We start from the raw sequence: 14,891 nt of genomic DNA on the forward strand, positions 1-14,891 counted from the left end.
ATAGCTCTATCTATCTATAGCTCTATCTTTCTCTATCTATAGCTCTATCTTTCTCTATCTATCTATCTATCTATCTATCTATCTATCTATCTATCTATCTATCTATCTATCTATCTATCTATCTATCTATCTATCTATCTATCTATCTATCTATCTATCTATCTATCTATCTATCTATCTATCTATCTATCTATCTATCTATCTATCTATCTCTATGTATAGCTCTATCAATCTCTATCTATAGCTCTGTCTATCTTTCTCTTATCTATAGCTCTATCTTTCTCTATAGCTATCTTTCTCTATCTATAGCTATATCTATATATCTATCGATCTATCGCTATCTATAGCTCTGTTTATCTATATATAGCTCTATCTCTCTCTATCTACAGCTCTATATCTCTATCTATATCTCTCTATGTATTGCTCTATATCTCCCTATGTATTGCTCTCTATCTCTCTATCTATAGCTCTATCTATCTATTTATAGCTCTATCTCTCTAGCTACAGCTCTATATATCTTTATCTATAGTTCTATCTCTCTCTCTCTATCTATAGCTCTTTCTATATATCTCTATCTATAGCTTTATCGTTCTCTCTCTATCTATACCTCTATCTATAGCTCTATATATCTATCTATCTCTATCTATAGCTCTATCAATCTGTCTCTCTATCTATACCTCTATCTATTTCTCTCTCTATATACCTCTATCTATAGCTCTATATATCTCTCTCTCTATATATATATATATATAGCTCTATCTATCTATCTATCTATCTATCTATCTATCTATCTATCTATCTATCTATCTATCTATCTATCTATCTATCTATCTATCTATCTATCTATCTATCTATCTATCTATCTATCTATCTATCTATCTATCTATCTATCTATCTCTGTACCTCTATCTATAGCTCTATCTATCTATCTATCTCTCTCTCGCTATATATATAGCTCTATCTATCTATCTATCTATCTATCTATCTATCTATCTATCTATCTATCTATCTATCTATCTATCTATCTATCTATCTATCTATCTATCTATCTATCTATCTATCTATCTATCTATCTATCTATCTATCTATCTATCTATCTATCTATCTATCTATCTCTGTACCTCTATCTATAGCTCTATATATCTATCTCTCTCTCGCTATATATATAGCTCTATCTATCTATCTATCTATCTATCTATCTATCTATCTATCTATCTATCTATCTATCTATCTATCTATCTATCTATCTATCTATCTATCTATCTATCTATCTATCTATCTATCTATCTATCTATCTATCTATCTCTCTCTCGCTATATATATAGCTCTATCTATCTATCTATCTATCTATCTATCTATCTATCTATCTATCTATCTATCTATCTATCTATCTATCTATCTATCTATCTATCTATCTATCTATCTATCTATCTATCTATCTATCTATCTATCTATCTATCTATCTATCTATCTATCTATCTATCTCTCTCTCTCTCTCGCTATATATATAGCTCTATCTATCTATCTATCTATCTATCTATCTATCTATCTATCTATCTATCTATCTATCTATCTATCTATCTATCTATCTATCTATCTATCTATCTATCTATCTATCTATCTATCTATCTATCTATCTATCTATCTATCTATCTATCTATCTATCTATCTATCTATCTATCTATCTATCTATCTATCTCTCTCTCGCTATATATATAGCTCTATCTATCTATCTATCTATCTATCTATCTATCTATCTATCTATCTATCTATCTATCTATCTATCTATCTATCTATCTATCTATCTATCTATCTATCTATCTATCTATCTATCTATCTATCTATCTATCTATCTATCTATCTATCTATTTATATCAATAGCTCTGTCTATCTCTCTCTCACAAACACTCACTCACCTTCTCTTTCTTCTCGCTCTGTCTCTCTTATCCCTCGGTTTTTCTCTCCATACTCTTCCAATGTTCTCTTGGCTGGCCATTTGTTCTTCAAATTCCACAATCCAAATGCTGATTTACTGTCTTCTAAATCTCTCCTCCTCCTGTTCCTGTGTTCTCCCAGCTCCTGTAGCCACAGCGTCTGGTCCTAACTTCTCCCTGGCTGACCTGGAGAGTCCTGGCTACTACAACATCAACCAAGTGGCTCTGGGGCGACGCTCCCTCGCATCCCCCCCTTCCACCAGGTACATGTAGGTCTCACTTAAATTAAGTTCCCTCCACTCTATGGTTCCTAGGTGAAACAAACAGCCTAGCGGTCACACAGGTTCCACCCACTCAAAGGTTCCTAATTGAAAAGAGCTGCTCCTCCACCAGACCTGGGTTCAAATAGTATTTGATGAAGGAAAACAAATACGGTTTGAACCCAGGTCTGATATCTACAGGCTGTACCCCCTTTAGTATGTATGTGGGACATTGTAGACCGCCTCAGTTGATAACCGGTATGAGTGTTCTGGTCCATTCCATCTCTGAGAGTTCCATCTCTTTCTTCTCTCTCGTTGTGTCTCTCTGTCTTTCTGGTCTTATAAATGTGTGATGCTCTCTCCTTTTCCCCCCCTATCCTTCTCTCCACCTCTCTCTCTCTTTCTGTCTTCTCTGGCACTGTAGGTCTGAGGTCGAGCTGTACTCAAACCTTCCACGGAGGTAGTTATTCTGTCACACACACACATACAGACACACACACACACACACACACACTGTCCTGCTGACTATACTTAAAACAAACTCAGAAAAGGTCCTGTGCTCACATCTCATATCCTTAAACATCAACCTTTTAGGTTTACCTCTGTCTCTGTTTTCAACCCTCTTCTTCCTGTCCATTTCTACTGTTCTCATTCTGCTGTCCTCATCCTCTGCCTGAACTCTCAATGTGACTTCCCTGGTTAAATAAAGACTGAAGGGAGACAGTAGTGGGAGACAGGAGCAGGGAGACAGTAGTGGGAGACAGTAGTGGGAGACAGTAGCAGGGAGACAGTAGTGGGAGACAGTAGCGGGAGACAGTAGCAGGGAGACAGTAGTGGGAGACAGTAGCAGGGAGACAGTAGTGGGAGACAGTAGCGGGAGACAGTAGCAGAGAGACAGTAGCGTGGAGACAGTAGCAGGGAGACAGTAGTGGGAGACAGTAGTGGGAGACAGTAGTGGAAGACAGGAGCAGGGAGACAGAAGTGGGAGACAGTATTAGAAGACAGGAGCAGGGAGAAAGTAGTGGGAGACAGTAGTGGGAGACAGTAGTGGGAGACAGTAGCAGGGAGACAGTAGCAGGGAGACAGTAGTGGGAGACAGTAGTGGGAGACAGTAGTGGAAGACAGGAGCAGGGAGACAGAAGTGGGAGACAGTATTAGAAGACAGGAGCAGGGAGAAAGTAGTGGGAGACAGTAGTGGGAGACAGTAGTGGGAGACAGTAGCAGGGAGACAGTAGTGGGAGACAGTAGCAGGGAGAAAGTAGTGGGAGACAGTAGTGGAAGACAAGAGCAGGGAGACAGTAGTGGGAGACAGTAGTGGAAGACAGGAGCAGGGAGAAAGTAGTGGGAGACAGTAGTGGAAGACAGGAGCAGGGAGACAGTAGTGGGAGACAGTAGTGGAAGACAGGAGCAGGGAGACAGAAGTTGGAGAGTAGTGGAAGACAGGAGCAGGGAGAAAGTAGTGGAAGACAGGAGCAGGGAGACAGAAGTTGGAGACAGTAGTGGAAGACAGTAGTGGGAGACAGTAGCAGGGAAAGTAGTGGGAGACAGTAGCAGGGAGACAGTAGTGGAAGACAGTAGCAGGGAGACAGTAGTGGGAGACAGTAGCAGGGAAAGTAGTGGGAGACAGTAGCAGGGAGACAGGAACAGGGAGACAGTAGTGGGAGACAGTAGCAGGGAAAGTAGTGGGAGACAGTAGTGGGAGACAGTAGCAGGGAGACAGGAGCAGGGAGACAGTAGTGGGAGACAGGAGCAGGGAGACAGTAGTGGGAGACAGTAGCAGGGAGACAGTAGTGGGAGACAGTAGCAGGGAGACAGTAGTGGGAGACAGTAGCAGGGAGACAGTAGTGGGAGACAGTAGTGGGAGACAGGAGCAGGGAGACAGTAGTGGGAGACAGTAGCAGGGAGACAGTAGTGGGAGACAGGAGCAGGGAGACAGTAGTGGGAGACAGGAGCAGGGAGACAGTAGTGGGAGACAGGAGCAGGGAGACAGTTGAGGGAGACAGTAGTGGGAGACAGGAGCAAGGAGACAGTAGCAGGGAGACAGTAGTGGGAGACAGGAGCAGGGAGAGAGTAATGGGAGACAGTAGTGGGAGACGGGAGACAGGAGCAGGGAGACAGTAGTGGGAGACAGTAGTGGGAGACAGGAGCAGGGAGACAGTAGTGGGAGACAGTAGTGGGAGACAGGAGCAGGGAGACAGTAGTGGGAGACAGGAGCAGGGAGACAGTAGTGGGAGACAGGAGCAGGGAGACAGTAGTGGGAGACAGGAGCAGGGAGACAGTAGTGGGAGACAGGAGCAGGGAGACAGTAGTGGGAGACAGTAGTGGGAGACAGGAGCAGGGAGACAGTAGTGCGAGACAGGAGCAGGGAGACAGTAGTGGGAGACAGGAGCAGGGAGGAGCAGGGAGTAGTAGGAGACAGAAGTAGAAGCAGAAATGTGTAGGGCTCATTCAGAGATCGAACTGGATTCCTGCCGCAGGGGGAAGCAAGTGTCAACCATTCGACTAGACTCCGGTCCAATAGTGCACTACTTTAGACCAGGACCCTAGTGTACTACATAGGGAATAGGGAGCCATTCTTGACTCCTCTCTCCCTCTTCCTCTCCGCAGCTCTAACAAGAGGAAGTCGTTAGACGACAGTGAGCTGGAGAGCCCCACGGACGATGTCTTCTACCCCGGACGCTCCCCAGCCGCAGGCTCCTCCCAGTCCAGCGGCTGGCCCAACGACATGGATGCAGGTAGGACACGTCCCCTAGCCCCCAAACTCTACCTTTACCCTTATACCTGTACCCCGACCCCTGGACCATTCTTACCGAACTCTTCTCCCCAAACTCACCACAACACACTGTTCTTCAAAACACCTACCTCAAAACAACCCTCCCCAAAACACCTCTTTCCTTCTCACTTGTCACTCACTGTTCCAAAATCCACACTGGCAAGATCATCTTCACTAGCATACCACTTAGAAAGCTTGCCCAACGCTTCATTCTAATTGGTGCGCTAGTGTGGATATTGGATAAGAGCCTGTCTCTTCTAAACTGATTTGAAACTGACTTCATAACTTCCCAGAACACCTCTTTGCTCCTGTCTCCATTTAAATTGATTTGAGACCAGAAGTGATATTCCACCTATTCATTAATACTAGTGGAGACCTTTCACACACTCTGTCTCCCTAAGACTGATTTGAGACCAGAACTGACTCCATAACCTCTTCTTCCCACCTGTAACCAGGTGGAGACCTTCATTCCCCATCCCCAAGCTCACACCATGTTGACCGTCACCTGATAAGTAAGCAACAATGCAGTACAGTAACCATGAACTAACTACCACAATGTTATCCATGATCGATCACTACTTCAACTACTGTCTTAAAAATCTTAAGCTACCCCCCCTCTCTCTGTTTCTCTCTCTCTCGCTCTCTCTGCCTCTCTCTCTCTCTGCCTCTCTCTTCTCTTTCTCTCTCTCTCTCTCTCTCTCTCTCTGCCTCTCTCTCTGCCTCTCTTCTCTTTCTCTCTCTCTCTCTCTCTCTCTCTCTCTCTCTCTCTCTCTCTCTGCCTCTCTCTTCTCTTTCTCTCTCTCTCTCTGCCTCTCTATTGCTCTTTCTGTCTCTTCCCTCCACCCCCTCTCTCTCTTTGCCCTCCTCTCTCTCTCTTCCCCACCCCAAACTCTCTTTCTCCCTCTTTTCTCTCTCCCCTCTATCCCCCCTCTCTCTCGCCCTCTCTCTTCCTCACCCTCTCTCTCCCTCTCGCTCTCTACCCTTCGTCTCTCTCTATATCTCTCATTGTTAACCCTCTCTCTTCCTCACCCTCTCTCTCCCTCTCGCTCTCGACCCTTCATCTCTCTCTATATCTCTCATTGTTAACCCTCTCTCTTCCTCACCCTCTCTCTCCCTCTCGCTCTCGACCCTTCATCTCTCTCTATATCTCTCATTGTTAACCCTCTCTCTTCCTCACCCTCTCTCTCCCTCTCGCTCTCGACCCTTCATCTCTCTCTATATCTCTCATTGTTAACCCTCTCTCTTCCTCACCCTCTCTCTCCCTCTCGCTCTCGACCCTTCATCTCTCTCTATATCTCTCATTGTTAACCCTCTCTCTTCCTCACCCTCTCTCTCCCTCTCGCTCTCGACCCTTCATCTCTCTCTATATCTCTCATTGTTAACCCTGTCCTTCTCCACCTACAGTGCAGCACCATTTGGCCAGTGTGCAGGAGAGGAAGATAAAACATGAACACGATGGAGTGCAGTTTCCTTACCATGGTTAGAACACATTACACTCATATCCCCCTACTGCAAATAACTAATATCTCCCTACTGTATATAACTCATATCCCCCTACTGCAAATAACTAATATCTCCCTACTGTATATAACTCATATCCCCCTACTGCAAATAACTAATACTCTCCCCCTATTGTATATAACTTATATCCCCCTACCGTATATAACTCATATCCCCCTACTGTATATAACTCATATCCCCCTACTGTATATAACTCATATCTCCCTACTGTATATAACTCATATCCCCCTACTGTATATAACTCATATCTCCCCTACTGTATATAACTAATATCTCCCTACTGTATACAACTAATATCCCCCTACTGTATATAACTCATATCTCCCTACTGTATATAACTCATATCCCCCTACTGTATATAACTCATATCTCCCTACTGTATATAACTCATATCCCCCTACTGTATATAACTCATATCTCCCTACTGTATATAACTCATATCCCCCTACTGTATATAACTAATATCTCCCTACTGTATACAACTAATATCCCCCTACTGTATATAACTCATATCTCCCTACTGTATATAACTCATATCTCCCTACTGTATATAACTCATATCTCCCTACTGTATATAACTCATATCCCCCTACTGCAAATAACTAATATCTCCCTACTGTATATAACTCATATCTCCCTACTGTATATAACTCATATCTCCCTACTGTATATAACTCATATCTCCTTACTGTATATAACTCATATCTCCCTACTGTATATAACTCATATCCCCCTACTGTATATAACTCATATCTGTTTTATATAATCTACCTGTTTAACTACATCATTCCTCTTTCAATATGTGTTATATGTATAATTGTATACTTGTTCATAGGCGACACCAATTCAAACCTGCTCCACTTTTCAGCAGCACAGAACACATTGCACTCATATCTACCCACACTGTGTATAACTCATATCTACCCACACTGTGTATAACTCATATCTACCCACACTGTGTATAACTCAGTCATTCCTCTTTCAATATGTGTACACTCAGTGTGTATCTGTACATACACCAACTCACACCTTCTTTACTGTTATTTGTTACCACAGCTACTGTTCTTTCTCTCTCTCTCTCTCGCTCCCTCTTTCTCTCTCTCTCTCTGTCTCTCTCTCTGTCTCTCTCCCTGCCTCTCTCTCTCCCCATCTCTCTCTCACTTTCTCCCTCCATCCCCTTTCTCTAATTGAAAACATGTGCAGCAGTAGAAACCCTAGGGAGAGAGAGAGAGAGAGAGACAGAGACAGAGAGAGAGAGAGAGAAAGAGAGAGAGAGAGAGAAGTTCTGTGCTAGGCCCTATGGTTTGCTCAGACCTGCTCCAGTTAGCTGAGCTGTGAATTTAATTAACACTCACACACACACACACACCACACACACACACACACACACACACACACACACACACACACACACACACACACACACACACATGCTGTCTGCCTTAAGGCTTCCGCATGCTTCAGTTCAGCTGGCACCTAGCTGAACTTGGCTCGGGGAACCAAACGAGTGTGCTTGCATACAACCTTAAAAGACCGTCGCTTGAAAAATAAAAAGCTGCAATAGTACCGTTTGTCCATCTTGAGGCGCCGTAGCCAGTATACACTTCCTCAAAATAGTCAGAATTAATCTAAGATAACTCAAGAAATCTGTCATACATTTTTTTGTTTTTGCAGAGGAGATCTTAGTCGCGCAATTTTACATCTAACTAGGATGTTTGGTACAGTATTTCTCAAGTGGAAAATGTGCATGAAAACGAGTTGTCTATCGTTGAATGACAACAAAGCTCTGAAGCGAGTAGTGCGTAAAAATTGTCTGTCCTCGGTTGCAACACTCACTACCAAGTTCTAAACTGCCTCTGGAAGCAACGTCAGCACAATAACTGTTTCTTTGGGAGCCTCATGAAATGGGCTTCCATGGCCGAGTAGCCGCACACAAGCATAAGATCACCATGCGCATTGCCAAGCATTGACTGGAGTGGACTCAGGAGCAGTGGAAACGCGTTCTCTGGAGTGATGAATCACGCTTCACCATCTGGCAGTCTGACGGACGAATCTGGGTTTGGCGGATGCCAGGAGAAAGCTACCTGCCCGAATGCATAGTGCCAACTGTAAAGTTTGGTGGAGGAGGAATAATTGTCTGGGGCTGTTTTTTAACGCTACAACATACAATGACATTCTAGACAGACAGTTCTGTGCTTCCAACTTTGTGCCAACAGTTTAGGGAAGGCCCTTTCCTGTTTCAGCATGACAGTGCCCAAAGCAAAGTCCATACAGAAATGGTTTGTCTTGATCGTTGTGGAAGAACTTAACTGACCTGCACAGAGCCCTGACCTCAACCCCATCAAACACGACCACGAGCCACACCTAATCGCCCAACATCAGTGCCCGACTCACTAATGCTCTTGTGGCTGAATGGAAGCAAGTCCCCGCAGCAATGTTCAAACATCTAGTGGAAAGCTTTCCCAGAGTAGTGGAGTCTGTTATAACAGCAAAGGAGGACCAACTCCATATTAATGCCCATGATTTTGGAATGAGATGTTAGAAGAGCAGGTGTCCACATACTTTTGGTCATGTAGTGTGGAGTATGTGTAACATATCTGAGTGGCGCAGCGGTCTAAGGCATCTCAGTGCTAGAGGCGTCACTACAGACCCTGGTTCGATTCCAGACTGTATCACAACCGGCCCTGAATGGGAGTCCCATAGGGTGGCGCACAATTGGCCCAGCGTCGTCCAGGTTTGGCCGGGGTAGGCCGTCATTGTAAATAAGAATTTGTTCTTAACTGACTTGCCTAGTTAAATAAAGGTTAAAAACAATACAAATGGTATCTGGACAAAAGTAGTAAACTACATAGGGAATAGGCTGGATGCAGCCCTGGGTGACCCTCTCGCCAATTCATTTAACCAAAATGAATGGACAAACCCAAATGAATTACAAATGTGAGGCATTTGTGTATTTAGTATGTAATGTGTTGAAAGAGAGCTGTCGACTTTAGAGATGTGCGATGGTCGCGTGTCCTTTTCTGAGGGATTGAGGGAAGGAGAAAGAGCGATGGAGAGATAGAAGGTGATCAGTTCTACTGTCTGGCAGATGAAATGAGATTTAGAATGGGAGATGGTAAGGTGTCCAATCAAAAACGCAACTTTTGAACACTGGGTAAAATCATATGATAATTGTGTAGATACTCCACTAAGATAACCAATGGTCCAAACCTCGTGTCTCTCATAATCCGTTCAACATTTATCTGAGTTTTTACCCTTGTAGGATGGTCAAAATTAGAGCGAGGACAAAAAAGTGCTCATAAATCAGAAAAACAACATCTCGTCAGCTAGGCTGGATGCTGTGTGAAAATGAAGAATACCGGACAGGCTTACCAATGAACTCCTCATCTTTCTTCTCAAATCCTGAGGACATAAAACAATATAGAGGTAAGATGGGTATCAATGGATATCAATTTTGAGACATGACATGTTTTCATGTTTTAGTATACAATATTCATATTAATGCCAGGTTCCTGTTCTTTTTCAAAGATTTCTCACAAAAACAAGTGTATCTCTGAAATGTCACCGGAGTACTGAGCCTAACGAAATATTTTTTATTTTCAAAACCTTTAACGTTTAATTCAGCTTGCTATTTGTGATCCGTGGAAACAACTTGGGAGACGACCACCACAAAATGTGAAACGTTTTCGGCGATAACGCTGCACTGCTCTGTCAACAGAGTTCGCTGCTTATTATGGGATGTATTAGGGTACGACATCTGACTTTTAGGATATAATGTTAATGGTATGGTAGAGAAAGACCCCGCTGAACCATTCAGAACATGAAGAACCCTATTTGTCTTGGTAAAATGTACTTTATAACATAAGGAAGTGAAATATCAACACCAAAGTGACACTCTACAGTGTGTGTTGCTTTCTGGAGGGTTCCACCTGCTACAGGCAAACCACAGCTGGGAGTTCCTATCCAGGTGGGGGGTAGGAAAACAAGCAAGCACACACAAACAAACGGGACCATGGAAAAATAACCAAAAACACACAGGTGCCTGCAGCACACACCACCATAGCCAACCCCCTATTCTACTCCCTCCATAGCCAATTGAGCACACACATCCCCCCCCCCCCCCCACGCCAGCGCGCGCAGCGCAGCGCAGCGCAGACAGACAGACAGACAGACAGACAGACAGACAGACAGACAGACAACTCTAGTATGTACAGTAGATGTCGCCAGCAGCCTTGCTCCCCCCCCCCCCACACACACACACACACACACACACACACACACACACACACACACACACACACACACACACACACACACACACACACACACACACACGCTCTAGTCCCAGATGGTGCTTGTGTGTGTGTGTGGCCTTGGGAGTAGCAAGGCTGCTGGCGACATCTGCTCCACAGGGGCTGGAGGGAGAGTGAAGTGTGTGTGTGTCTCGGGGCGCTGGGGGTTAGAAATAACCATGATTTCAAATGAGTTCCAAATGATTCTGAAATGTTTAAGACCACTAGAGATTTGCAAGGGGCCTCTGCTGCTTCTAATATGAGTGAGTTAGAGCCTTTGATGGTCTTCTACACTACAGTGTGCGTCCCAAATAGCACCCTATTCCCTATACAGTGCGCTACTTTTGACAAAACACTATATAGGGAAAAGGGTGCCATTTGGGACGCAACCTCTGTTTAGTCTGGATAAGGGAATTCCTTCTGGTTTCCCTTTTACTGCTTTAAGCCAATGCGTGTGTGTGTGTGTGTGTGTGTGTGTGTGTGTGTGTGTGTGTGTGTGTGTGTGTGTGTGTGTGTGTGTGTGTGTGTGGGTGGGTCTCGTCTCTGTTATAGTGGGGGAAGCTTGTCCCTCTGTGCTCGTATATAGTGGGGCATACACTGAGTGTACAAAACATTAAGAAAACATTCCTAATATTGAGTTGCACCCCCACCACCACCTTTACCCTCAGAACAGCCTCAATTCACTGGGGCATGGACTCTATAAGGTTGACTCCAATGCTTCCCTCAGTTGAGTCAATTTGGCTGGGATGTCCTGTGGGTGGCATTGATACACATTGACCATTGATACACACATGAAACTGTTGAGAGTGAAAAACCCAGCAGCGTTTCAGTTCTTGACACACTCAAACCGGCGCGCCTGGCACCTACTACCATACCCCGTCACAGTAACCGCTGGTGTCAGACATCACAGTAACCGCTGGTGTCAGACGTCACAGTAACCGCTGGTGTCAGACGTCACAGTAACCGTTGGTGGCAGACGTCACAGTAACCGCTGGTGTCAGACGTCACAGTAACCGCTGGTGTCAGACGTCACAGTAACCTCTGGTGTCAGACGTCACAGTAACCGCTGGTGTCAGACATCACAGTAACCTCTGGTGTCAGACGTCACAGTAACCTCTGGTGTCAGACGTCACAGTAACCGCTGGTGTCAGACGTCACAGTAACCGCTGGTGTCAGACGTCACAGTAACCTCTGGTGTCAGACGTCACAGTAACCGTTGGTGTCAGACATTACAGTAACCGCTGGTGTCAGACATCACAGTAACCGTTGGTGTCAGACCGCACAGTAACCGTTGGTGTCAGACGGCACAGTAACCGTTGGTGTCAGACATCACAGTAACCGCTGGTGTCAGACGTCACAGTAACCGCTGGTGTCAGACGTTACGGTAACCGTTGGTGTCAGACGTCACAGTAACCATTGGTGTCAGACATCACAGTAACCGCTGGTATCAGACGTCACAGTAACCGCTGGTGTCAGACGTCACAGTAACCGCTGGTGTCAGACATTACAGTAACCGCTGGTGTCAGAAGTCACAGTAACCACTGGTGTCAGATGTCACAGTAACCGCTGGTGTCAGACGTCACAGTAACCGTTGGTGTCAGAAGTCACAGTAACCGTTGGTGTCAGACGTCACAGTAACCGTTGGTATCAGACGTCACAGTAACCGCTGGTGTCAGACGTCACAGTAACCGGTTGGTGTCAGACATCACAGTAACCGCTGGTGTCAGAAGTCACAGTAACCGCTGGTATCAGACGTTACAGTAACCGTTGGTGTCAGACGTCACAGTAACCGCTGGTGTCAGACGTCACAGTAACCGCTGGTATCAGACGTCACAGTAACCGTTGGTGTCAGACGTCACAGTAACCGTTGGTGTCAGACGTCACAGTAACCGTTGGTGTCAGACGTCACAGTAACCGCTGGTGTCAGACGTCACAGTAACCGCTGGTATCAGACGTCACAGTAACCGTTGGTGTCAGACATCACAGTAACCGCTGGTGTCAGAAGTCACAGTAACCGCTGGTATCAGACGTTACAGTAACCGTTGGTGTCAGACGTCACAGTAACCGCTGGTATCAGACGTCACAGTAACCGTTGGTGTCAGACATCACAGTAACCGCTGGTGTCAGACGTCACAGTAACCGCTGGTATCAGACGTCACAGTAACCGTTGGTGTCAGACGTCACAGTAACCGTTGGTGTCAGACGTCACAGTAACCGTTGGTGTCAGACGTCACAGTAACCGCTGGTGTCAGACATCACAGTAACCGCTGGTATCAGACGTCACAGTAACCGCTGGTATCAGACGTCACAGTAACCGTTGGTGTCAGACGTCACAGTAACCGCTGGTGTCAGACATCACAGTAACCGCTGGTATCAGACGTCACAGTAACCATTGGTGTCAGACATCACAGTAACCGTGTCAGCGGTGGGATCAGGTATGGTTCTCCACCTCTCTTCCATGGCTCCAATTAGTCTGACAGCTACAATACACCCGCACTCGTCCTCTAGCCACATAGCCTCCTAGCCCCCTAGCCACATAGCCTCCTAGCCCCTTTGTCTCCTAGCCCCCTAGCCACATAGCCTCCTAGCCCCCTAGCCACATAGCCTCCTAGCCCCCTTGCCTCCTAGCCCCCTAGCCACATAGCCTCCTAGCCCCCTAGCCACATAGCCTCCTAGCACCCTAGCCTCCCATCCCCCAAGCCTCCTAGCCCCCTAGCCAGATAGCCTCCTAGCCCCCTAGCCACCTATCCCCCTAGCCTCCTATCCCCCTAGCCTCCTATCCCCCTAGCCTCCTAGTCTCCTAGCCACATAGCCTCCTAGCCCCCAAGCCTCCTAGCCCCCTAGCCACATAGCCTCCTAGCCCCCTAGCCACATAGCCTCCTAGCCCCCAAGCCTCCTAGCCCCCTAGCCACATAGCCCCCTTGCCTCCTAGCCCCCTAGCCACATAGCCTCCTAGCCCCCAAGCCTCCTAGTCCCCTAGCCACATAGCCTCCTAGCCCCCTAGCCACATAGCCTCCTAGCCCCCAAGCCTCCTAGTCCCCTAGCCACATAGCCCCCTAGCCACATAGCCTCCTAGCCCCCAAGCCTCCTATCCCCCTAGCCTCCTATCCCCCAAGCCTCCTAGCCCCCTAGCCTCCTAGCCTTGGTTAAAAATGAAACTCACACACACACACTATACCCACTAGACCCTAGCCCTGGTTAACTAAAAATGAAATATGTCTGTTAAAGACATAAATGGTTCACACATATTAGTCACTCCCTCCCTCCCACCTGCTGCAGACTTAACTCTTTCACACCGTTTTGTTTACACGCCCCCACACTGCACTCTCTCTCCATAGACTTTCACACATACCCAGCTGGAACCGGGTGAATTGTGGTTGAATGGGATTTTAAGGATTTTAATGTCAGGACCACAGAAATAGACCACAAAGTTTGGGAACAAATATTGTCTGTTAGGATTCTAGGATTAATTTGAAAATGACTAAAAATAGTATGAAAAGGTCCTGGGTCTTAATGTTAAAGTGAATGTGAGTGTTTGTGGTAATTGGTGAGTGTTTGAGTGCGTTTGGTAATCGGTGAGTGTTTGTGGTAATCGGTGAGTGCATGTGGTAATCGGTGAATGTGTGAGCGTTTGCGGTAACCGGTGAGTGTTTGTGGTAATCGGTGAGTGTTTGTGGTAATCGGTGAGTGTGTGGGTGTTTGTGGTAATCGGTGAGTGCGTGAGTGTTTGTGGTAATCGGTGAGTGTTTGTGGTAATCGGGGAGTGTGTGAGTGTTTGTGGTAATCGGCGAGTGTGTGTGGTAATCGGCAAGTGTTTGCGGTAATCGGCGAGGGTGTGAGTGTTTGTGGTAATCGGTGAGTGTGTGAGTGTTTGTGGTAATCGGTGAGTGTTTGTGGTAATCGGTGAGGGTGTGAGCGTTTGTGGTAATTGGTGAGTGTGTGTGTGGTAATCGGTGAGTGTGTCTGTTAATCGGTGAGTGTGTGAGCGTTTGTGGTAATCGGTGAGTGTTTGTGGTAATCGGCGAGTGCGAGTGTTTGTGGTAATCGGCGAGTGTGTGCGATAATCGCGAGTGTTTATGGTAATCGGTGAGTGTTCGGTGAGTGTGTGAGT

The 14,891-nt window shown here is 45.8% G+C and overlaps 1 protein-coding gene across 19 annotated transcripts in view; it reads left to right on the plus strand.

The window, feature by feature from the left end:
- The window catches only part of LOC106589946 (nuclear factor 1 X-type), a 168,425-nt gene that overhangs the window by 135,298 nt on the left and 18,236 nt on the right, over positions 1–14,891 (plus strand). For 7 of the 19 annotated variants that reach the window (XM_045707799.2, XM_045707773.2, XM_045707804.2 and 4 more), the window contains 5 exons: positions 2,077–2,203; positions 2,619–2,654; positions 4,802–4,929; positions 5,423–5,479; positions 6,372–6,446. In XM_045707799.2, the coding sequence (XP_045563755.1) occupies positions 2,077–2,203; positions 2,619–2,654; positions 4,802–4,929; positions 5,423–5,479; positions 6,372–6,446 (423 nt within the window). The remainder of the gene's footprint in view (positions 1–2,076; positions 2,204–2,618; positions 2,655–4,801; positions 4,930–5,422; positions 5,480–6,371; positions 6,447–14,891) is intronic. The other 12 variants (XM_045707807.2, XM_045707788.2, XM_045707817.2 and 9 more) reach the window with 7 other exon arrangements.

Source organism: Salmo salar, chromosome 02, assembly GCF_965601325.2.
Source record: "Salmo salar chromosome 02, fSalSal1, whole genome shotgun sequence".
Classification (NCBI taxonomy): domain Eukaryota; kingdom Metazoa; phylum Chordata; class Actinopteri; order Salmoniformes; family Salmonidae; genus Salmo; species Salmo salar.